Below are 25,696 nucleotides of genomic sequence, written 5' to 3' on the forward strand. Positions count from 1 at the left end.
AGAATAACGGCGGTGGTAAAAGAACAGCGACTGTACCGGCTGAAGGTCGCGCGGGTCTCTGCTGCGGCGCGCGAGCAACGGGACATCGCTACCGCACCGGACGGAGCGCGAGGCGGTGGCGGGGCAAAATGACTGGCCGTAGATTCTATCAAAAGTTCGATCTACTGTAAATTGACCATGGTTGCAAAATATTGGCCAAAAATACGCAAACACTACGAAATATGAAAGTAAGATGAAAAAGAAACATTCTACTGCCTTATACTGCAAGACTAAAACAAAATAAAACTGTCAAAACTCACCTTTTCAGTGATAACGTCCGAACAGATCACCCACGTAACAGAAAGACCGCAAATGGAAGCACGATCAGCTTCTAACTGCTGGAGTGGAAAATTCCATTCTACACATGCAAATTGTTAACGCGTGTCCTTCCCCGCACACAAATAACACGCTACGGTAAAAAATAGACCACAACTCATTTTATAGCTCAGAAATTCATACAAGACCAGCTACCATCGTAACATATTCTGTAAGAAACATATTCTATACCTAACTTTCAGCTTTCGTTTTAAAAAACAGAATCGCCGATTTATAACTAAATTTTTATACGGCGTAGTGAATTTAAGTTCTTACTTTTGGTGAGGTAGTGACCTCGACCCTGAGGCTTTCCGTTTAGATCAAAACACACGATCGTATTGGTTTTGGGTCTGCGGAAAACGGAGTTACAACGGTGATGAAATATTTTGCGTGATGTTTTATTACGGTTATGATTATTCTGTGAGCGCACCAATCCTTAGGTGTATAAAGTTACAACTTAAAATACAATTAGTGATAACTGTAGACTTTTCAGTGCACGACAACCTTTTTAAAGGAATGCAATGTAGTCAACCGTTTATCATGTCTCAGATCAAGCCGCCATTTTTCTGCAAATGTGCAGAATTTTTGCCAAATTCTGAATATTCACATCAAAGATTTAGTTTTATCTGTATTTCTTTCATCATTTTATTTCAAATTAAAACCATCGTCATTCAAAATCGTATAGTTTATTGACTGAGTATATTTAGTGGGGTACCCCCACAGTACCCAGTTTCTGAGACAGACCCATTGCTAGTTATTACTGTCGTTTGTGCATTTGACCATTCGAAGCACACAGCACGATCCCAGTCTTGAAAATTACATCAGGGACTAAATCCGGCTGAGTTCCCATAGTGGACGTGTGAATGAGTTTGAGTGAAATCTGTTTTAGGTTTATGAGAACCTGGATGCATGGCTCTCATATATATTTTTTTCCTCCTCTCTCTGTTTTTGATTGATTAGCCAACGGATGACATCGTTTTAATGGCTCAAGCGTTAGAGAAGATCTTCCTGCAGAAGGTTGCTCTGATGCCTCAAGAAGAAGTGGAGCTGCTTCCACCTGCCCCTAAAGGCAAAGGTCGTAAACCTGGCCCAGGTGTATATATATATATTTTATATATATACACACACATCACTTTGAATGCTGTGTGGGATCGATGGTGTGCATACTTGATTCAGCTTGAATACGAGTTTCTTGGATCGTTTCAGTTGCAGGTCAGCAGGAGGGAACCGTGACTTCTGGCTCGCCAACCTCCGCGTTCCCGGGTGCCACTTCACCAGGCTCTCAGCCGCCAGTCATCTCTCCTGCAATACCTGCCGTCACGCCCAGCACACCCACTGTACAGAGCACACCCACCACCCCCATCATGCCTGGTATGCCTCCTTCGCAACCTTTCGGCAAAGTAAGTGCCAAGACTAAGAGATGAAACGTGAGTTTTTAGCCACGTGTCTGTGATGGTATCTCATCTCTCTCTCTCTCTCTCTCTTTGTGCTCTCGTCCCTGTGTGCGTGCACGATTTTTGTTTTCCCAGAAGAAAGGGGTGAAGAGGAAAGCAGACACGACCACACCAACTACCTCTGCCATTACAGCCAGCAGGAGCGAATCGCCCACGCCTCTCTCCGAGAACAAGCAGGCCAAAGTGGCACTGCGAAGAGAGAGCACCGGGCGACCCATCAAACCGCCCAAGAAGGACTTGGACGACGGAGAAGCGGGTCAGCACGCAGGCAAACGAGGCCGGCTCACCGAGCACCTCAAATACTGCGACACCATTCTGAAAGAAATGCTGTCCAAGAAGCACGCCGCGTACGCCTGGCCGTTTTATAAGCCTGTCGACGCCGAAGCACTCGAACTGCACGACTACCACGACATCATCAAACACCCCATGGACTTAAGCACAGTCAAAGTATGTCGTGTCAATGCTTTATAGTTTAAAGAAACCATCCAAAGCTTGGGTTAGCATTTTTCTGGTCCTGAAAACGGAGCTGAGATGAGATCTAAGCCTTGTTTGGTTGCCCTTATAAGGCTGTAACGCATTTGTGTTTAAATCTATTGCAGAAAAAGATGGACAGTCGGGAGTACCCTGACGCACAGAGCTTCGCCGCCGACGTGCGATTAATGTTCTCAAATTGTTATAAGTACAACCCACCCGATCACGAGGTCGTCGCCATGGCACGAAAACTACAGGTCAGAGCTCGACACGTTCTTATCGTAATTGGAACAAGAGTACGAAGTGAAGTAACAAACCCATTCATGTGCGACGTATACGTGTCTGAATAGGACGTGTTCGAGATGCGGTTCGCGAAGATGCCAGACGAGCCGGCGGAGGTGAACGTGGCGGGCGCTGCTGCTGGAGCGGGCGTGGTCAGTAAAAGCACGGCGAGCAGTGAGAGCAGCGGCGACTCCTCTAGCTCGGACAGCTCCGACTCTGAGGAGGAGAGAGCCACGCGCCTCGCCGAGCTGCAGGAACAGGTGGGTGCGGAACAGGTGGGTTTCACAACAAGGTCCCGACATCTAAATCTTCACAGGCCCGGTCAGGGTCCAAAATGATGTGGTGTTGAATCTAAATTTCGATGTATTAAGTGGTAGTTCCAGTAATAGTGACTTGTGTTTTATGATGTTTTCACTGGAGTTGGAGTAATATCAAGTCAAGTAATATATCGTTCATTATTCTATCCACTTTCACTGGATATGAGCAGTCACGCACTCTGATTGGCTACTCTATTACGAGGATATCAGCTCATAAACCATGAGTAGAGAGAAACAAAATGTCCGATCACATCAAGCCAGATATGTATATGTATGTTTACCAGCTGGGAGGTCGGTATCATGAAATACCGTGACCGAGGTCTTGAAAGTACTGACTGAGGCCCTCTGGGCCGAGGTCACGGTATTTCACCATACGGACCGACCTTAAGCTGGTAAATAATATATTTTATTTTTTTCTTTACCAAATTCTAACAGAAAACGAGAGCGCCCGAAAGGGAAAACCGAACCGAGCCACCATTTTGAATCCTCATTCACGGCTGTAATGCAAATTGCTTCCTCCTCGGTATACAAGTGCACTTCCATGGCAGGAAAAAACTACATTTTGCCGCCTGTGTAGTCCCCTATTTATACAAAATTGAGTCATTCAGGATTCAGCCATGTTTTTGCTCGGCGTTAGCAAGTTACAGGTTTTTAGCTTTCTCCTGAAATGTTTTCTTTTATTTCTTCTTCCTCAGGGCAGTAAAACTCGCTTTCGCTGTGAACATTGTCGTTATCGCTATCCATTAGGGCTGCACAATTAATCGAATTTAAATGAAAATCGCGATTTTGGCTGCCACGATTAAATTAAATGAAAATCGCGATTTATTTCCATTTAAAATGCGAGCTCTGCTGTATATCTGATCAAGCACTTTTTGACCAGTACTCCGCCAAACCATTAGGGGGCAAACCGACGCATGTAAGGTTTCATTACTCCGCCTAAATAAGCAAGCAAGCCAAGTGCAGTGTTGCCAGATTGGGTGGTTTTAAGTGCATTTTGGCGGGTTTTGAACATATTTTGGGCTGGAAAACGTCAGCAGCATCTGGCAACACTGGCCAAGTGCACAGAGCTTCAGTGCAGCGGTTTCTTCTTCAAGGGGTGATAGCGTGAGAGTAGGTAACAGATTGAGGTGAGAGAGAAAAGCTAACTATGTCGGAACAACAGACTATTTAGCACTGGAGGCTATGTTGTGACCTGCCTTCGCTCATGTTTAAAGCCAGAGCATGTTGATAGGCTGCTCTTTCTAGCTAAAAACTTGTAGGCCTCAGTATAATGCTATGTAATTGTTGCAATTGAGTTTTCAGTTCCTTCATCCTTTGGTAATTTCTTGGATAAATTTCATTTATTTGTCATTTGGAAATCAGAATTTCTCTTTTAAATTTCATTCTGCACTGAAAGCTGTTCATATTGTTTGTTTGAATATAGTGAAATAAAATTTAAGTGATTTCCCTAACATCAAGAATAATCGTGATTAATAATCGCGATTACAGTTTTGATCAAGATAATCGTGATTATCATTTTTTCCATAATCGTGCAGCCCTACTATCCATGCTGTAAAATTAATGCTATTCTCCTGAGAAATGCTGGCAAGAATTTATAAGATTTTTGATAATCTTATAAATAAATCTTATTTAAAAAAAAAAGATAAATGTTGACAAAAATTGTTACTATGTTTGTTGTTGTGAACAAGTGAGTCGCCAGAGGTCCATAACCGGGGTCTGTACCGTAGGATATGGACTTGCTCGCCAGCCAATCAGAGCGCAGGATTTGGACCGCGAAAAAAATAAATCACTATCAGTTGTTTAAAAGAATATAGTTGGGGTGTATTTCCTCCAATTGCGCCCGTTTTGCTCTCCAGCCCTGTTGGTGGCAGTAATGCACCTTTTAAGTTGGTTTGCCAACCGGTAAAAATCCCTAAAGAGGAAGAAGAAGAAAATGGCAAAGCGTGTTGTTCAACCAACCGAGGACGAAATAAAAACTACTCAACAAAACCCCAATTAATTGATGGATTTTTTTTTTCAAGAATTATTATTGGAGCATTTTTCACAAATTGCTACTGAAGGAAAAAGGGGGGGTAACACCCTTTTTCTCAGCAACCACAAATCATAGCCACTTGGTACCAAACTTCGGCTTGGGGTTCTATACCGTGTATACCGTTTTCAGGTCTGTCGCACATCGACTTCCTGTTTACCAACTGAATGTATTTATGAAACCTGTAGCGTGGCTTTTGACACCATTTCAAGAAGCGAAATGACAGTTTACCAGGATGCTGTTTGAAATCCCTGGGGAGAGACCCTGCTCTTTACTTACTTGTTTCAGGGTTCATTATTTGTCAAAGAAGTCAACATTCATATTAAGTGTCCTATTCCTTCGATTGCTTGCATTCTGATATAAGCGAGAGCGGGGGATACGGAAGTGAGCAGGAGCTCACAGTTAATCTTGTTTTTTATCGAATTTGCGGAAAAAAAAGCTCTGTCTCTCAAAATCCAGTGAATGTGGATTAGGGTGCATCAGTTGCCCGCACTTTCATAAAATCTGATGCATTTTTGTCCGGGTGTTCCTTTTCACCAATAAAGACATCCTGTAAAATGTTTTGACCATATTCAAAAGTCTAATGGTGGCACCATGAGGTTCATTTTTTGCCAAAAAACGCTTATTTTATGTTTTCGCGTAAGGTTTGAATCACAATGTTGGACTCCGTTTATTGATTTCTTGTGACCCGGAGATCATGTTAAGAACCTTTGCAAGGGATTGAGAAGCATTAATGTGATTCATAATACATTTGTATTGTTAAAAGTAGTTGAACAATGATTCAATGAACAGCTAAAACTCAAACTGTGCTTGATAATATATTTAGAATATGTACTAAAAATGTGTATCTAAGATATTTGGTATACTCTATAGACCCTTTTCACTTGTGACGTTCGTAAACGCACCCGCCATTTTGGACATGAAGAAATGACGGTTTATGGCTCAGACCCTTTCGGTTCTCGCTCATCTAGCTGCTACAATGACTGCTTAGACTGCAACAATAATACCTAACACACATTTAAGTATCCGTCGTAAAGATGTGAAACTCGTCGAGTGACGAGTGTGTTCATTGATAAGCTAACACAATCTAAAAGTAGACATACCATCACACTGCCCTGGCGCTGTGTACAGTTTACCTTCTATGGTTTGTGCACTCGCTATTTGCCATTACTTTCTCCAACCCAGTGTTCGAACTATGCCGATATTTTCGGGGGGTCCCTTTTTTTCCCTTTGGGGGAGGGCGCTTGCGCTTGTCTCAGAGCGCGGATCTCCAAACACATGAGAAGCCTATCTTACGCACATATCACGCGGACTCCACACACGCATCGCGTCTGAAGTCATAACTCATCAGGGGAAATCGTGTCCGCATTGGCATGTTCAAAAAACAACCTCGCGTCAACAATGATACCACACGCAAGGAAAAAAAAAAGTCAGGCTACTCAACACATCTGATCCACAGCAGCACCAAAGCATCACTGGAAATCATGTCAACAACCAATCTTCCATTTCAACACGCGTCAACAAACAAACGGCACCACAAACATGAACGAATCGGTCAGGCTACCGATTCCAAACCCACAGCAGACGAATAATTAAATGCATCTTACCTTAAAGCAGAATCGACCACACAGGAAGTCTGTTGGCACACTTCCTTTCTACTAGTTTGTGTCCCCAACCTGGCAGCAGCAGTCGTTGTCATATCGGTTTATTTTATCTTTGATGTAAACACAACACTTCGGATATGCAAATGCTTCCCGTTACACACGATTGCTATGCCAATAAACATCATTTTGCCAATATTTTAGAGACCATCCATTAGGGCTGTGCCGATAGACGATGCCATCGTCCATCGACGATGGTGGTCATTCATCACGATGGAGAGCCACCATCGTGATACCACGCCCCCTCCTGTCATAAACATGCATATATCATCTGGGCCTATTTAACCTAAAAAGTTAGTTTTTTGTTAGTTTAGTTAGTTAGTTTTGTTTAATATATAAATATATTATATAACATATAATTATATATAAATACATAATTATATAAATCATTATAAAGTAATATCCTATTACCGCTTGTTCACGTAGGCTATGGTGCAGGGACGTGCTAGTGAACATAACATGTGGTTACACAAATACAGTATGCTACTAATAATAAATTTTGACTTCATTTTTTAGCCTACACTATACTTTTAATGTAAAATTTGTCATCATGTTCAAACAAATAGCCACTATTAACGACTTCAGTCGGGAAATATTGCATCTTATCAAACGGCAGTGAAGCGCAGACTTCGGCAGAAGTCAAATAACTTTAATCTGGTAAATAGGCCTACTTTCAGACACAAAATGGTCCACTCTGAGCCATAATGTCAAACCAAATGGAAGAATGAAGGTGATTCTGACAAATGTAAAGACAGTAAAAAAAAAAACAATATTAAATCATGATTTTAAAAGCTGGTGCAATAATTCAAACACTAATAAATTGGAAAAATGAGCGCGTTCAAGTGCGCATAAAGGCCGAAACGCATCTTCAATTGATATGGTGTAAATAAACAATGAGTAATAGCTTAAGTGTAGTTTCTTCTCATAATTTGAATACTAGTCTTTCATTGTTAGAGCAGATTAATATCTTGCCGTGATCAGTGAGTGCTCAGGGAGGTTCATTTCCACCTGCGCTTTGCGCAGCTCATTTCTCCGAAGCCAGCTGTGCGCAAACGCAGTGTTGACTGCTTGGCAAACTCCAAACGCTCGGTCTGTACTGGCCCTCTGTTGCGCAAGCGAGTTGGTTATGGCCAGGTTCAAATTGTGCCCAAAACAACTTAACCACGGCCATTTCAATTGCCTGATGGCTATGACAATATTCGCCCCGTTGTCCGTTGTTATACAGGCGATCTTTTTCTCCTCTATTTTCCATTCGGCAAGTGTCTCGCGCAATGCGTCTTCTAAATTGTCCGCTGAATGTGTCTCTGGCATGAAACTCGTCTGCAAGCATTTGGACTGCATTGCCCACTCTCGGTCCACATAATGTACGGTAGCTGACATATAGGGCATCATGTTGCAGCTGGACCATATATCCGTTATCAAGGCCAAATATTCCACATCACCTAGCGCTTTTTTTCCTTTACGTGCCAAAGCCTCGGATGAGTATCAAATACTTTTAATAATAATAATGTGGTATTAAAATCCCCCCCGCCCACGATATGATCGTCCATCACGATGTTTGCACTGTAAACATCGTCGATGCCAATTAAGGGGACATCGCACAGGCCGACCATCCATCTTCTCCGTCGGTCAGCATCTGTCGGGATCCGATAAAATGATAAATCTTGCCTTGTGTGTTGATGGTTACTACATCCAGGTGCACAACAATGTAATGGCATGATGGAAGTCTTGCTGAAAGTAAAAACTTTCTTTGATGGCTATATTCCTTTCGATGCTTCGCCGTCGTTCCTCGTTGTTGGCTGTGGTAGACTACTGGTAGTACATGTCCAAAATGGCGACCGCGTTTGTCGTGACGTCACGTGGGAAGGGTCTATAAGGTGCCATAATGTTTCATGAAAAGTGATCGAAATTTTGTCATAAAAGTCATAAAATAGCAGCTTTTTCCATAACTTTGAGCTCCTGGTGCCACCATTAAACTTTTGAATTTTGTCAAAATATTTCACCCAGTGTGTTTTCTTACTAAAAGGAACATAAAAACAAAAATGCATCATGATCGGAGGAACTTTTCATTTTCAGGGGGCAACTGATGCACCCTAATGTGGATATAATAAAGCAGTTATTCCACTCAATCTCGTCGTACACGGCTTGTAGCCAACTCGGTGTTCTGTGCCTCGTTGGCTATCAGCTCATGTACGACTCGATTTCATGGAATAACCATTAATTACACACACACACACACACACACACACACACTGGAATTAAATATTGTGCCTCTATGACCATGGGGTAAGCAAGATGTATTTTTAAATAAATAAATATGATAATGGTTTTGTGGACATGGAATCCATCCAGGTAGGTAAATGTTCTGAAGTGTCCCAAACAAAAACAAGCCACCTTCTTAGCATTACAGCATCTGTATATGGGACTTTATTCCTTAATTCAGTTACATTTTCAGTTTTATTAATCTCATATCATGACTCGTATTGGCATGATATATTACACTTATCGGCCTTTTCGGTTTTTAGTCGTGTCGAGCGTAGTTCGTTTGGTCCACGGCAGGCGTCGCTAATCCGCACGATCTTCACAAGACTTCAAACGTGAAGCGTCGGCGCCGCCATTTTGAAAACCGTTTACACAGCGGCCAGATCGCCATTTCATTCCAATTTAGATTCATTTCGAGATTTGCCAGCTTCATCAGTGATGGAGATTATTCCGTACGACTTCGAACCAACGTGGAGTAGAGAAGAGCTGGAAAGACGACAGGATGAGGACGAGTCCGTCACGCTGGTATTTACGTCATTACCGTCGCACGATTAAAACGTCCCGTGGCTGTTGGGTTTTCAAAGTAGTAAATACATGCATGTATTTTTGTGATACTGAGCGCATTTCCCACATAATCCTCACTAAGGTTTCGGACAGCGCTACAAAATGGCGTCTCTAGTGTATATAGCGCCCAGGGAGCGATTTCGGACACAGGGAAAGCTTCCGGCTTGATTACGTCAGCATCCGAAAGAGGCAACGTTGGCAGATGTCGGTCACTTTGGTTTCCGCTGTATGTTTTACTTCCGTCCTACGATGTCTCGCACAGGTCTCGACGAATCTTGTTTACGGCAATCGCTTTGACATATGGACCGATGTATATTACGTAGCATGTTTCAAACACTCGTAACTTGCTCTAGCAGCGACAAAACAGCGATCAAAAAAGCATTCTGATATTTAATAAAATGAGAGAGAATTTTGATGATAAAAAAAAAAATTACCTTCAGTTCTCCTTGAAGAGAAATGAACAAATGATTATATAGATCATCTTCAGGGGTTTTTCTAGAAAAATTTAGTATGAGGGCGCTCACCATGGTGAGGGAGCGAAGCGACAACGGGGGGGCAGTTGTCCGTCCGTCCCCCTCTGCCGTGTGAAGCCTTTGAAAAATTGAGGCTACAATGGGACATTCTGAGGCTATCTGACAGGGAAATTGTAACAAATTGTCAACATTGAAAAAGAAAAGTAATCTTCTTCTGCCCCGGACAGTCTTTGGCTTTCTTCCGTTTCGTGCCGCTGGACGACATCTTTAAATGCCCAAGTGTCAACAAAAACAACTCGCGAACTACTTCTGTCAAAAACTTGCACGCCGGTGGGTGAAAGGTCATTCAGTCTCGAGAAATCTCGCTCTACAAGTCAGCTGACCTTTGTATGTAACCCATGTCAAATCTCGCGAGAGCAGCCGCGACAAGTAAACAACATGGTGCCTCAGTCTGGAAAACGCCAATTCGGATTGTTTTTGCACCGTCTGGCGGTGTATCTACTACAACTCCGATTCCAAAAAAGTTGGGACAAAGTACAAATTGTAAATAAAAACGGAATGCAATAATTTACAAATCTCAAAAACTGATATTGTATTCACAATAGAACATAGACAACATAGCAAATGTCGAAAGTGAGACATTTTGAAATTTCATGCCAAATATTGGCTCATTTGAAATTTGATGACAGCAACACATCTCAAAAAAGTTGGGACGGGGCAATAAGAGGCTGGAAAAGTTAAAGGTACAAAAAAGGAACAGCTGGAGGACCAAATTGCAACTCATTAGGTTAATTGGCAATAGGTCATTAACATGACTGGGTATAAAAAGAGCATCTTGGGGTGGCAGCGGCTCTCAGAAGTAAAGATGGGAAGAGGATCACCAATCCCCCTAATTCTGCACCGACAAATAGTGGAGCAATATCAGAAAGGAGTTCGACAGTGTAAAATTGCAAAGAGTTTGAACATATCATCATCTACAGTGCATAATATCATCAAATGATTCAGAGAATCTGGAAGAATCTCTGTGCGTAAGGGTCAAGGCCGGAAAACCATACTGGGTGCCCGTGATCTTCGGGCCCTTAGACGGCACTGCATCACATACAGGCATGCTTCTGTATTGGAAATCACAAAATGGGCTCAGGAATATTTCCAGAGAACATTATCTGTGAACACAATTCACCGTGCCATCCGCCGTTGCCAGCTAAAACTCTATAGTTCAAAGAAGAAGCCGTATCTAAACATGATCCAGAAGCGCAGACGTCTTCTCTGGGCCAAGGCTCATTTAAAATGGACTGTGGCAAAGTGGAAAACTGTTCTGTGGTCAGACGAATCAAAATGTGAAGTTCTTTATGGAAATCAGGGACGCTGTGTCATTCGGACTAAAGAGGAGAAGGACGACCCAAGTTGTTATCAGCGCTCAGTTCAGAAGCCTGCATCTCTGATGGTATGGGGTTGCATTAGTGCGTGTGGCATGGGCAGCTTACACATCTGGAAAGACACCATCAATGCTGAAAGGTATATCCAGGTTCTAGAGCAACATATGCTCCCATCCAGACGACGTCTCTTTCAGGGAAGACCTTGCATTTTCCAACATGACAATGCCAAACCACATACTGCATCAATTACAGCATCATGGCTGCGTAGAAGAAGGGTCCGGGTACTGAACTGGCCAGCCTGCAGTCCAGATCTTTCACCCATAGAAAACATTTGGCGCATCATAAAACGGAAGATACGACAAAAAAGACCTAAGACAGTTGAGCAACTAGAATCCTACATTAGACAAGAATGGGTTAACATTCCTATCCCTAAACTTGAGCAACTTGTCTCCTCAGTCCCCAGACGTTTACAGACTGTTGTAAAGAGAAAAGGGGATGTCTCACAGTGGTAAACATGGCCTTGTCCCAACTTTTTTGAGATGTGTTGTTGTCATGAAATTTAAAATCACCTAATTTTTCTCTTTAAATGATACATTTTCTCAGTTTAAACATTTGATATGTCATCTATGTTCTATTCTGAATAAAATATGGAATTTTGAAACTTCCACATCATTGCATTCCATTTTTATTTACAATTTGTACTTTGTCCCAACTTTTTTGGAATCGGGGTTATATGATTGGAATATTTTTGGAATAATTATAACGTATTGGATGATCAGACACATTGTCACGTGGTGTTGCTGGGATGTTTTCACGGAGAAAAGATGGTTTTGAGAAAGATTGCATGTTGTGCAGTAGCATATAAGTGCATGGCCTAAGTGTGACTTGGGGTTCAATCGGCATTTCGGTAAGGGCACGCCGAGAGTAAGAGGGCGCATCGCCCCTGTTCCCAGGTTTAGACGAAAGCCTGGTCTCGAATCTTGAACAGACATCTTGTTTGTCAGAAAGTTGTTGATTTTAATATTTTTGCCGTGAGGTGTGATGTCTCCTCACATTGCATGTAAGATATTTCTCAAGCCTGGCCGTTTTTTCCCTTCTGTATATTTAACAATTAATGACTGCAGATAATAAGCAGGGGCGTTATATGGTGAGCACTGGGTTTTATTTTCCTCGTTTAAACCCCTGCATGTTCCTGACTCCCTTAAAAAGATCTTCCATCATCTGTTCACCTTCACACCTGGCATTAACGTGCATCTTGGGTGATGGTAAGCGGACACCGCTAAGTGCAGTAGCAGAGAGCACAGAACAGCAGTTGTGTGTTCTGATCCGATGACTGGCTCAAGCCGCATTTGGAGGTGGTCTGGGACACATCCGAGTTGTAACGTGAATGGGCGTGCTTCATGGACGACTGCATAATGGCGTCATTGCTCTAGGTGGAAACTCCTAGCCAGAGTTCATCAGTGATGTACCAAGCATCATTCTTTACCGTCGTTCTGCGCTCCTAGTGCAGACCCTGATCGTTCTTAGTGACGAAAACAGCTGAAATGAAGACGGGTTCTTTTCCTAGCTTGTTTCCTCTAACCAAAGTGTACGCTGACAGGAGATGCGTTCGTAATACGTAAGCTTCGAGGTTGCACACTTGTGATCAGATTCCTTGAGACTAGATGTTAATACCAGTCCTTCCCGCACCATTCATGGCGCGTTTGGCGGCACCGATCTCCGTTTCGTAGGCCTCGGCCTCTCGCCGATATTACACAGCTTGGGTTACGGTAAGGGGCGGGTCCTCTGGTAACCGCGAGAGTTTGACTCCACACTCGCATCTGTATCGCAGATGGTAGCAGGCACCATTTTTATGAAGGTCTTTGGTATGACCCGATCAAGAGGCGGACACGCTAACCACGAGGCCGCTCGCCGGTAATACCAGGTGTTAATTCATCGTAGTACAAATCATTATTCCGTCAGTCAGATCGCACCGGCTGATGTGTGTAGTGCAGCAGGTGATAGGATTCAGCGCGACTCGCTCATGGTGTAGTTACAGCACTGCACTGCATCTCGCCAGGTTTAATCATGCATGACAAATGAACGCTTTGAGAAAGGAATCAGGTTTTTTTGTTTTTCTGATACGTCTTGGCGAACGTAACATTACTAGCATCGTTGCTTCCGACACCTTTATATTATTTATCGCTGAGCTGGCATGCTTTAAAGTGCATATCACGGGTAAATTCAGGAGCAAGATCAATGTAATTCTCCTGTTTTATATTAAACTTTGGTCAAATATCTGTAGCATTCTGCATTTTAGCTTGCGCAATACCAGAAAAATTCAGTTGAAATCGAGCCATTTGAGGCGAATTGGTCCGCCTCTGAAAAAACTCGGCATTTGGATTTCCCGGCAAACATTGATTTTCGTGACGTCGCGTGCGGGACGCCTCCTTCTGAATCCTACGTCAGCGCTGGTTTGTTTATGAGAAAACGACCTGGTGGTTTTCTGCAGTTTTCTTCAACGTTATTGCGTAATTATTAAAATGGTTAACAGATGTAGCGTAGGAGGGTGTAGCAACACCAATCTTGATGGGATTAGTACTCATCGTTTCCCAAAAGACCGGACAATGAGAGAGAAACGGGAGCGCTTGGTGTACACAGGCTGTGCACTGAAACCGTGCAAAGCTCGCGCAGCCTGCTGGCGCTTCCGCAGGTGACGTCACGAATCTGGCTCCAGACTCCCTTGGGATTTTTCCAGACGCGTTTTGTTATTTTATTTTTTTCTGCTGTAGACAGATGGCCTTGTGCAAAATTACCCTTCTGGATGAGTGTGTAAAGGGACATACTTTTTTTTAATATGAAACTTGGTCCAGAATATGCACTTTAAGGCTTATTTCTGCTCCCTTTATGTATGCGGTGGTGTAGTGGTTAGCACTCGGAGCAAGAACGTGTCAAACGATGAAACTATCGCTGCTCAGATTGTCATTAAGCAATAGGTACACTAGAGGGCAGCTCGGAATCAAAAGTTTCTGACGACAGATTCATGCTCCGTCTCCTCCCAGGTGAAATAACATCATATAGATGTTTAAAATTTCTTCCTAACTTGCATAGCGTTCCACCTTTTTTAAAACTTCATTGTGGCTCACTTGATTTTATTTGCGACAACGACCCCATTGGCACTGCTGTCATGTCCGTATCTAATAAGCTTTCAGAAAACGTTCACGAATCTGGACAGAGTACGAACAGGAGGCTCTGTCCGTATCGGTGTACGTGTTTAACGTTGAGCCTGTTATTAACGCTGTACGTTCATGTCGTGGTTGTTTTTTTTTTTCTTATTAATTTTTACATTTGTGAGCAGGATCAGGCGAGTAGTCGGGCAAGTCAGACCCCATCCGGTCTCTCTGGTTGTACAGTCAGCTAGATATAGAGCCTTTAATTCCTTTCCTCTTCATTCTTGTCCTGCAGCCCCGCTGAGCTCGGGGAAGAGAAAGCGAAAGCAGAATTGCACTCTGGATAGAGAAATAAGAGGCAGGCAGGAGGGCTACTCGACTTGAACGAAATGTTGAATTCGGTTTCTGCAGCAGCTTGCGGAAGACGAGGGAACATTGTTGCTGAGTGAGATCATAACCCAGTTCAAGTTGTAGTATAGGCATGTTAAAGCCGGCTATTGATTCATTTGACCAAATTATGTACTTTTCTTTAGCTACAAGTTTGTGTCGCACAGTTGTGTTTTGTGTATTGGCTGTGTTTCACAAGTTATGAAGGTTTTTTTTTTTTTTTTTTTCCCCTAAGTATCAGCAATTAAATCAACAACAAAGGTTCTAGCCTGTCCAAAGCATGTGAAAGGTTTTTTTTTTTTTTTTTTTCCCCCTTCAGGTTAGATGAATAAAGGAATCCAGATGTGGACTGACTTTGTAACCGAGCCCAACACACACACATTCTTACTGGTTTTGTTTCTTTTGTTTTTGTGACAAAGGAAACACAACCGAGCCAACAAAAATCTTTACACGATAGCGCATGTAATTTAAATGTGATCTGACAAATTCCTAAAAAAGCAAGTTTTCTCTGAAGGGTGATGCCTTGTGTGTGCGCGTTTTCTCTCTCTCTCTGAGCATCAAATCTCTATGTACACTATTACCCCTTTTCCACCAAATCAGTTCCAGGGCTGGTTCGGGGCCGGTGCTGGTTCACAACTCGTTCAACTTGCGAGCCAGCTGAGAACCGGTTTGCTTTTCCATAGCTCATGGTGCTAAGCGGAGCCACGTCATTATGTCGCTGTATACGTCAGTTACGTCACTATGTTTGCATAAACCTTGGCGCGAATGTCAAAGCAAAAACAACACGGAAGAAGCAGCAGCAACAACATCAATAATAATAATGGATGATTTTGCGTTTGTACAGCTGCTGCTTCTCGTTGCTTAAAAATGGCGATCTTTCGCGGTCTTGTTATTGTTGTTGGTCTTAACAACTCCGCCCCCCCCGCTGACGTAAGCGGTTCTTTCCTCTGGCCCAGCAGAGAGTTGGTGCTAGCCTGGAACCGGTTTTTCTGGCCCCAGAGCCAGTTCTTTGTCAGTGGAAACGGAAAACCCGGTTCCAAACTAAGCACTGGCCCCGAACCAGCCCTGGAACTGCTTTGGTGGAAAAGGGGCATATATGACCAAAAGTCTGAGACCATCACACCCATATGCGGTTCTTCCGCAATCTGCTGCCGTAAAGTACACAATTGTATAGAATGTCTTTGTGTGCTGAAGGATTTGGTCCCTTCCCTGGAACTAAGAGGCCCAAACCTGTTCTAGGCTCCCCCCCATATCCAAATGTGTGCAGAACAAACCCAGAGAGATATACACTACCGTTCAAAAGTTTGGGGTCACCCAGACAATTTTGTGTTTTCCATGAAAAGTCACACTTTTATTTACCACCATAAGTTGTAAAATGAATAGAAAATATAGTTGAGACATTTTTTCTGGCCATTTTGAGCATTTAATCGACCCCACAAATGTGATGCTCCAGAAACTCAATCTGCTCAAAGGAAGGTCAGTTTTATAGCTTCTCTAAAGAGCTCAACTGTTTTCAGCTGTGCTAACATGATTGTACAAGGGTTTTCTAATCATCCATTAGCCTTCTGAGGCAATGAGCAAACACATTGTACCATTAGAACACTGGAGTGAGAGTTGCTGGAAATGGGCCTCTATACACCTATGGAGATATTGCACCAAAAACCAGACATTTGCAGCTAGAATAGTCATTTACCACATTAGCAATGTATAGAGTGGATTTCTGATTAGTTTAAAGTGATCTTCATTGAAAAGAACAGTGCTTTTCTTTCAAAAATAAGGACATTTCAAAGTGACCCCAAACTTTTGAACGGTAGTGTACGTATACTGAATAAACTTGGAATGAAATACCAGTGTCCTTTGTTAGTGTAATCTAGTACAAAATATACTCACCGGCCACATTAATAGGAACTTGTTCTTGGCTGCCAGAGTGGAACCCGGTGTGATTTTTTTTTTTTTTTTTTTTTTTTTTGCTGTTGCGTGCTGAGATGCTTTTCTGCTCACCACGGTTGTAAAGAGCTGCTAGGAGTCGCTATATCCTTCCTGGCAAAAAAAAAAAAAGCTCGAACCAATCTGTCCATTTTCCTCTGACCTCGCTCATCAACAAGATGTTTGTTTCCACCCACAGAACTGTCACTCATTCGGGTGGGTTTTTTTTTCGCACCATTCTGTGTCGAGACCGTTGTGCGTGTGAAAACCCCAGGAGATCAGCCGTTTCTGAAACCCTCAAACCACCAGTCCATCTGGTTCAAACCAACACCCATGCCACAGTGAAAGAAAGTCGCACTTTGAGATAAGGATTTATTATTTTTCCCGTTCTGACGTTTGAACATTGTGAACATGAACCGAAGCTCTTGATTTGTATCTGCATGATTCGATGCATCGATGAGAGAACCGCATAAACAGAACAGGTGGATGGATGGGTGTTCCGAATAAAGTGTATAATCAGTAGGAGTCAAAATCATATGTGTGTGTGTGTGTGTAAACACGGTGCATTTTCTTTTTTTTTTTAAAGATATTTTTTTGGGCTTTTTCACCTTTATTGGATAGGACAGTGTAGAGACAGGACAGGAAATGATTGGGAGAGACGGGGAGGGATCGGGAAACGACCCCGGGTCGGAACCGAACCCAGGTCCCCGGATCCACGGCACGGCGCCTTAGCCACCCGAGCCAAGACGCCCCACACGGTGCATTTTCAAAGAGTAAATAACTCTGAATTCCCAATGTACATGTGCTTAGCTGAGACAGTCGTGACTGTTAAAGGAATCATCAGAGAGATGGTTTGAGGTGAAATGTCCTGCATTTGTGAGTAAAGTTGAGGAAATGCATGAGCAGGATGTAGATGTGCTTGCGTTCCCTCGTCCGAGTGGTCTTGGCTTTGAAAGCAGACATATTTTCACTTATTTGTTCTGGATAAAGAAAGCGTACAGATGAGTTTCAAGCCTCTTCCAGAGAAACCATTTGTATTTGGGTCCGTCTCAGAAACTGGTCTCTCATTTGGGACATTTATAGTTAAAAAATAAATTTTCTAATTTATTTTTTTATTTTTTGCATTTCCCTAACACTCAATGTTTCTTTTGTCATGTTTAATAAGAATAAAGATAGTATCTTGCTTTATCTGGCCTCCACTGTGGACATTCTTTTTGATTACAATTCAAATGCTTTTGTAAAATTGATTTCCATATAAAATAACTCCATCATGAAGAATTAAAGCCCCTCCTTCACAGATGAGTGAAAATATTGAATAAATTTCCTCTTTTTGATTGCTTGGGTTAAAAATGCCAAGTTATGATGACTGAATTGATTATTCACTTAAATATGAATAATATGATACAGTTTGGGTATTTGATACGGCGAAATAGGACACAATGGAAAAATCAAGAACACGCCGGAAAGATGAGAATAACGGCGGTGGTAAAAGAACAGCGACTGTACCGGCTGAAGGTCGCGCGGGTCTCTGCTGCGGCGCGCGAGCAACGGGACATCACTACCGCACCGGACGGAGCGCGAGGCGGGGGCGGGGCAAAATGACTGGCCGTAGATTCTATCAAAAGTTCGATCTACTGTAAATTGACCATGGTTGCAAAATATTGGCCAAAAATACGCAAACACTCCGAAATATGAAAGTAAGATGAAAAGGAAACATTCTATTGCCTTATACTGCAAGACTAAAACAAAATAAAACCGTCAAAACTCACCTTTTCAGTGATAACGTCCGAACAGATCACCCGCGTAACAGAAAGACCGCAAATGGAAGCACGATCAACTTCTAACTGTTGGAGTGGAAAATTCCATTCTACACATGCAAATTGTTAATGTGTGTCCTTCCCCGCGCACACATAACACGCTACGGTAAAAAACAGACCACGACTCATTTTATAGCTCAGAAATTCATACAAGACCAGCTACCATCATAACATATTCTGTAAGAAACGTATTCTATACCTAACTTTCAGCTTTCGTTTTAAAAAACAAAATCGCAGATTTATAACAATTTTTATACGGCGTAGTGATTTTAAGTTACTACTTTTGGTGAGGTAGTGACCTCGACCCTGAGGCTTTCCGTTTAGATCAAAACACACGATCGTATTGGTTTTGGGTCTGCGGAAAACGGCGTTACAACAGTGATGAAATATTTTGCGTGACGTTTTATTACGGTTATGATTATTCTGTGAGCGCACCAATCCTTAGGTGTATAAAGTTACAACTTCAAATACAATAAGTGATAACTGTAGACTTTTCAGTGCACGACAACCTTTTTAAGGGAATGCGATGTAGTCAACCGTTTATCATGTCTCAGATCAAATTCTGAATAGAGTATTCACATCAGAGATTTAGTTTTGTCATTTCTTTCATCATTTTATTTCAAATTAAAACCAGCGTCACCATTCAAAACTGTATAGTTTATTGAGTTTATCGTTTACAGTGTTCATAAAGAATTCGAACAATGTTCCCTTTGTGGTGTTGTAGAGCTGCTTCATCAATTGAGTCCTGTTCTAAACTTTTTTTTTTTTTAAATCAGTTAATGTACCAGACAGGTGTGTTCTGTTTATCTGTTGTCGTAATCCAGTTGCTAATCAGTGATCTCACAGCCTTTTGTAATTGTAACTCACACTGACCTGTGAATCACTGGTGTAAATTGTGCTTCATCAGTTTATCCTTTTTTGTAAACGTAAGTAAACAAATCCTCAACTGAGTGACACATACAGTGGTGCTTGAAAGTTTGTGAACCCTTTAGAATTTTCTATATTTCTGCATAAATATGACCTAAAACATCAGATTTTCACACAAGTCCTAAAAGTAGATAAAGAGAATCCAGTTAAACAAATGAGACAAAAATATTATACTTGGTCATTTATTTACTGAGGAAAATGATCCAATATTACATATCTGTGAGTGGCAAAAGTATGTGAACCTCTAGGATTAGCAGTTAATTTGAAGGTGAAATTAGAGTCAGGTGTTTTCAATCAATGGGATGACAATCAGGTGTGAGTGGGCACCCTGTTTTATTTAAAGAACAGGGATCTATCAATGTCTGAGCTTCACAACACATGTTTGTGGAAGTGTATCATGGCACGAACAAAGGAGATTTCTGAGGACCTCAGAAGAAGCGTTGTTGATGCTCATCAGGCTGGAAAAGGTTACAAAACCATCTCTAAAGAGTTTGGACTCCACCAATCCACAGTCAGACAGATTGTGTACAAATGGAGGAAATTCAAAACCGTTGTTACCCTCCCCAGGAGTGGTCGACCAACAAAGATCACTCCAAGAGCAAGGCGTGTAATAGTCGGTGAGGTCACAAAGGACCCCAGGGTAACTTCTAAGCAACTGAAGGCCTCTCTCACATTGGCTAATGTTCATGAGTCCACCATCAGGAGAACACTGAAAAACAATGGTGTGCATGGCAGGGTTGCAAGGAGAAAGCCACTGCTCTCCAAAAAGAACGTTGCTGCTCGTCTGCAGTTTGTTAAAGATCATGTGGACAAGGCAGAAGGCTGTTGGAAAAATGTTTTGTGGATGGATGAGACCAAAATAAAACTTTTTGGTTTAAATGAGAAGCGTTATGTTTGGAGAAAGGAAAACGCTGCATTCCAGCATAAGAACCTTATCCCATCTGTGAAACATGGTGGTGGGAGTATCATGGTTTGGACCTGTTTTGCTGCATCTGGGCCAGGACGGCTTGCCATCATTGATGGAACAATGAATTCTGAATTATACCAGCAAATTCTAAAGGAAAATGTCAGGACATCTGTCCATGAACTGAATCTCAAGAGAAGGTGGGTCATGCAGCAAGACAACGACCCTAAGCACACAAGTCGTTCTACCAAAGAATGGTTAAAGAAGAATAAAGTTAATGTTTTGGAATGGCCAAGTCAAAGTCCTGACCTTAATCCAATGGAAATGTTGTGGAAGGACCTGAAGCGAGCAGTTCATGTGAGGAAACCCACCAACATCCCAGAGTTGAAGCTGTTCTGTACAGAGGAATGGGCTAAAATTCCTCCAAGCCGGTGTGCAGGACTGATCAACAGTTACTGCAAACGTTTAGTTGCAGTTCTTGCTGCACAAGGGGGTCACACCAGATACTGAAAGCAAAGGTTCACATACTTTTGCCACTCACCGATATGTAATATTGGATCATTTTCCTCAATAAATAAACGACCAGGTATAATATTTTTGTCTCGTTTGTTGAACTGGGTTCTCTTTGGCCGAATCCCATTTCACCCCTTGGACCAACCCCTTAGCCCTTCCCCTCCATTTTGCGCGTTCACGTGAAGGGGTAGGGGTATCCCAATCCCAGTTAACGCGGAGGGGGAGGGGAAGGCGTAGGGCTTCTGTACCCCTCCAAACGGAGATTTTCCTGGAGCAGACTCCGAACGAAGGGGTTTGAGTGATTTCCCACAATGCCATGCGGATTTCAGCGAGATTTCATGCGGATTTCAGAAAGATGGCGGTTCCCGCGGCGAAAGATTGTCATAAATGTATTTTCTCCATTATTTACGTGTTTTAAGTTGTTATCCAGAGGAAACACGCCGCTTGATTCGCTTTCGAGCTGAGAATGAGCAGCGATTTCTGAAATCCAAGCTGCTGCTAAAAAGCTTTGGGAGTGAGTATTGTTTTCGGTTGCTTTACTGCGTACGTTTTGTTCTGTTATTCTCGCTTTTATTGTTTACATGAGTGTTCTGACACCTCATTCTGTCAGATGTGGTGCACAAAGCGCCAAAGATATCCCATTCAGTGGTGTTAGTTAACAAATCACACCCTGCCAGCAGAGATTTCTGCCTCTGGCTCTGACTGTAGCGGCTGGTCGCAGCCAATGACGCGTCGCGTTTTGCTAACGTAAACGCTGACGGAGGTACGCGATGACGTATGCGATCGTTGAAGGGCTATCCCAATACGTAAGGGTTGAATTTCAAGCCCTATCCCTTGTAGCTCAGTTTCAAGGGGAAGGGCCGAGGGGAAGGCGGAGGGGTAGGGGTAGAAATTAGAATTGGGATTGGGCCTTTATCTACTTTTAGGACTTGTGTGAAAATTTGATGATATTTTAGGTCATATTTACTGTATGCAGAAATATAGAAAATTCTAAAGGGTTCACAAACTTTCAAGCACCACTGTATTTGTCCACTTTATGATCATATTAACCTTAAAGAAAGCCATGTGAGCTTGGTTACGGTAGAAATAATGTACTTTGTGTTAGCGCTGCCTTGCTGTGATGGAAAAATTAAAGCATTCGGGCAGATCACTGATCCCCCCCTCTCCCTGCCTCTATCCCCAGCTGAAAGCCGTCCACGAGCAGCTAGCTGCTCTCTCACAGGCTCCTGTCAGCAAACCAAAGAAGAAGAAAGAGAAGAAGGACAAAGACAAGAAGAAAAAAGACAACAAGCTTAACAAAGGCAAGCTGGAGGAGGATAAGAAGGCTAAGGCGGGTCAGCCTGCGAAACCGACCCAGCAGAAAAAGGCACCAGCGAGGAAAGCTAACAGCACTGTCCCTGGCAACAGGTCCGAAGTTCTGTTTATTTTTGAAGCTAGTATGAATAAATCTTGTTTGGTTTTTGTCCCCTTCTGCCAGGTGTTAAATTTGAACTGTATCTATCTCTAAATAATCCGTGTCCGCTTTTATCAGGCAAGCTAAGAAGGGCGCCAGAGCAGGACTCGGCTACGAGTCCGAGGACGAAGACGTGGCTCTGCCCATGACGTACGACGAGAAACGGCAGCTGAGCCTGGACATTAACCGGCTGCCCGGAGAGAAGCTGGGTCGAGTGGTGCACATCATCCAGTCCCGCGAGCCCTCGCTGCGAGACTCGAACCCCGACGAGATTGAGATCGACTTCGAGACACTCAAACCCTCCACCCTGCGTGAGCTCGAGCGATACGTCAAAACCTGTTTACAGAAGAAACAAAGGAGACCTTTACGTAAGTGCTGTTCTGAACCCATGCTAAAAACCACACTGTTGATGGAGATCAGGGTGGAACAAACCTAATAACAGCATGAAAAGTCCCTGGCTCGGGTCCAATTTAGACTTCAGCTCACTTTCCCACTCGTACATCCGTTATAAATGGTTACAGGGGACGGGGAGAAACGAGCTATTGTCGAGTTCAAGAGCTACTAGTATTTAAAAATGTATTCCAGCTGTCCAAAAGTGCAGTGTTCAGCGTGTTATGTGGTCAGCAGGGGGTGCTCCTGCAGAACACAGTTACTTAGATTGTCGTCAGCAACTCATCAGGCGTTTATAGACACGGAGCCAGAGCATTTCTAATAGACGATCATCACTGAGTCAGTCAATTAGGACCAGGAACAGAGCTGGGAGAGCTGCCACAGACCATCCAGGATGGCCGTAAAGTCGGTCTTGGCGAGCCTTCGACTTCTCTTTATGTACCGTTCGCAAAGGAACACTGCAAAACAGTAAAGAGAAAAGCCGTGGCCAAAAAAAAAAAAAAATTCCTGCTGTTGGAACGAGTTTCCGTTTTCCTTGCATTGTTATTCGAGTAACAACGCTCTCTTTATTTCTTTCTCCAGTATGAAAAAACAACTCGTGCCTGCTTGATGCACATTCAGAGTAATATGAATATTTATTACTTATTATGATTTATCCATGCAGATCCAGGTCAAGCACTTTTTCATTATAATCGACGATTATTATTATTATTATTATATGGCATGAGCTATTTCCGGTAAAATCATGCGCTCTGATTGGTTCCTTCGCAGGCAGAATTTTCCTGCGATGACGGATTTTCTTTTCAAGTTGCTGGCTTTCAGCGTTGTAAAATAAAACTAATTAGAAATCAAAAACGTCCGGAACACAAAAAACAAACAAGTCACTGCGTGAAAGGAGAACTAAAGGTAAATTTTTATCATCAAAATTCTATTTCTCATTTTATTAAATATCGGAATGCATTTTTGATCGCTGTTTTGTCGCCGCTATAGCAAGTTATGAGTGTTTTGAAATACGCTCTGTAATACATCAGTCCATATGTCAAAGTGATGGCCGTAAACAAGATTCGTCGAGACATCGTAGGACGGAAGTAAAACGTACAGCGGAAATCAAAGCGACCGACATCTGCTAACGTTGTCAAAAGACGTACGCGCCGTCTTTCGAATGCTGACGTGATCAAGCCGGAAGTTTTGTTTGTTTTGATGGCAATCAGGAAAGTTTGAAAAAAGTCAGCAGTAATCGTCATTGAAACTCGTTTTTGTGCAATACTTCGTTTGGAAAACAGTTTTCAAAATGGCGGCGCTGACGCTTCTTCACGTTTCGAAGTCTCGTACAAGTCTCGTGACGATCGCGCGGATAAGCGACGCCTGCCGTGGACCGAACGAACTAAATTCAACAACCGAATAGGCCGACAAGTATAATATTTAATTGCAATCAGTTGCCAATACGAGTCGCGATATAACGTTACTAAAACCGAAAACGTAATTGAATAACACGTTAATTAAGAAATAAAGCAAGTTTAAAAATGACTTCAGTTCCCGTTTAAAGAAATGAGCAACGGAGAGCATTCAGTAACTGCTAACAGAAATTCAGTTTTGAGACCGCTAGCCATTTTTTCTGCATGCGTGACTCAACTACGTTACAAATATGACGTGACTTGAAATCAGCGTCAGGCCTCATGTATAAGGAGCATTTTATTTTAATCTTGGGAATCAAAAAGCCATGAAATAAACTCCTTGTTAACGTCGCTTGCTTGATGTTTATGAGAAAATATCAAACCGAGGTCTTTTTGTGCGGACCTCGTCTATGGCTTGGTCCGTACCGTTTAGGGATGGCGAAAACTAAAAAAAAAAATCTTGACCGACCACCGAGCCTCATTAGCCGGTTAAAGTCGGTTAACCTATGAGTTTAACAGGGATGCAAACGGCGCGCCTTTTAGCGGATGCCGCCTTTTTCACGGCTGAATCGTGCAGATCCGAATTTTTTTTTTTTTTTTAGGGGGGGGGGGGGGGGGGGGCGTTGGAGTGTCTGAATAATTTCAACGGCATTTGCTTATTTAGTAATTTTAATACAGAATTTACTCTGATGAAATTATTCACACTCCAACGCCCCCCTAAAAAAAAAAATCCGATCTGCACGATTCAGCTGTGAAAAAGTCGGCATCTGCGGCTTTAGTTTGTGTGGAGAGATATGATCTGCAATAACATGCATTGTTGGCTACAGACCGAAACATACTTTCAGAATGCACTGGCCAAGGCAGGACTAAACTCAATGTGCCTTCTAATAATAATTAAAAAAAAAAAAAACAGAATAGTAATTTGTAAGCTAAAAAGCCTGTGTCTACACTTTTCTCTCGCTGAGTGGCAGCTGTTTTCAACTGGGGCAGGAGGACGGGACATGACTGAATGGGTGTTTCTGATTTGTCAGCGGTCTTCAACTGGGGCGCAAGGGCGGGACATGACTGAATGGGTTTGTCAGCTGTCGTCCTTACACCGCATGGCACGCCCCAAGCGTTTACAACACACAATTCCAGGTTCTCCGCTCCAAAATCGGCAGCTTCAAAACGATTGATTTTTTTCTTTTTTTAACCGACAACCAAAAAAAAGTTAACCGGTTGACGTTGATTCGGTCAACCACCGGTCAAACGGTCATCGGTTAACATCCCTAGTACCGTTAAGACCTCGGTCTGGTATTTTCCCGTAAAGACCTCACACTTGGTTAATAAGTAGTTTATACTACTTTTTTTTTTTTTTTTTTTTTTTAATTCCCTCTGCGTGGTTCGCTCTCAAGCTTGGTCATGGCCAGTTCCCACCCACTAGACAGATCTCAGCTACTAATCAGGGAGGGTGAAGGCCATCACATGATGGATAGACGGGCGAGAGAATATTCCCTCCCTCCCTCGCTGAGAGCACGGCCAATTTTGCTCTCTTGGGCTCCCGGTCCTAGATGACTGCTGCAACATTGGGATTTGAACTTGCAGTCTCTGGAT

At 42.7% G+C, this 25,696-nt stretch overlaps 1 protein-coding gene across 7 annotated transcripts in view; it reads left to right on the forward strand.

Annotated features, from left to right (window-relative positions):
- The window catches only part of brd3a (bromodomain containing 3a), a 43,972-nt gene that overhangs the window by 13,860 nt on the left and 4,416 nt on the right, over nucleotides 1–25,696 (forward strand). For 4 of the 7 annotated variants that reach the window (XM_060935454.1, XM_060935455.1, XM_060935456.1 and 1 more), the window contains 7 exons: nucleotides 1,315–1,447; nucleotides 1,561–1,754; nucleotides 1,884–2,255; nucleotides 2,408–2,536; nucleotides 2,630–2,836; nucleotides 22,050–22,273; nucleotides 22,398–22,687. In XM_060935454.1, coding sequence (XP_060791437.1) covers nucleotides 1,315–1,447; nucleotides 1,561–1,754; nucleotides 1,884–2,255; nucleotides 2,408–2,536; nucleotides 2,630–2,836; nucleotides 22,050–22,273; nucleotides 22,398–22,687 — 1,549 coding nt within the window. The remainder of the gene's footprint in view (nucleotides 1–1,314; nucleotides 1,448–1,560; nucleotides 1,755–1,883; nucleotides 2,256–2,407; nucleotides 2,537–2,629; nucleotides 2,837–22,049; nucleotides 22,274–22,397; nucleotides 22,688–25,696) is intronic. The other 3 variants (XM_060935459.1, XM_060935458.1, XM_060935460.1) reach the window with 3 other exon arrangements.

The sequence above is a fragment of the Neoarius graeffei genome, chromosome 12, assembly GCF_027579695.1.
Source record: "Neoarius graeffei isolate fNeoGra1 chromosome 12, fNeoGra1.pri, whole genome shotgun sequence".
NCBI classification, from domain to species: Eukaryota; Metazoa; Chordata; class Actinopteri; order Siluriformes; family Ariidae; genus Neoarius; species Neoarius graeffei.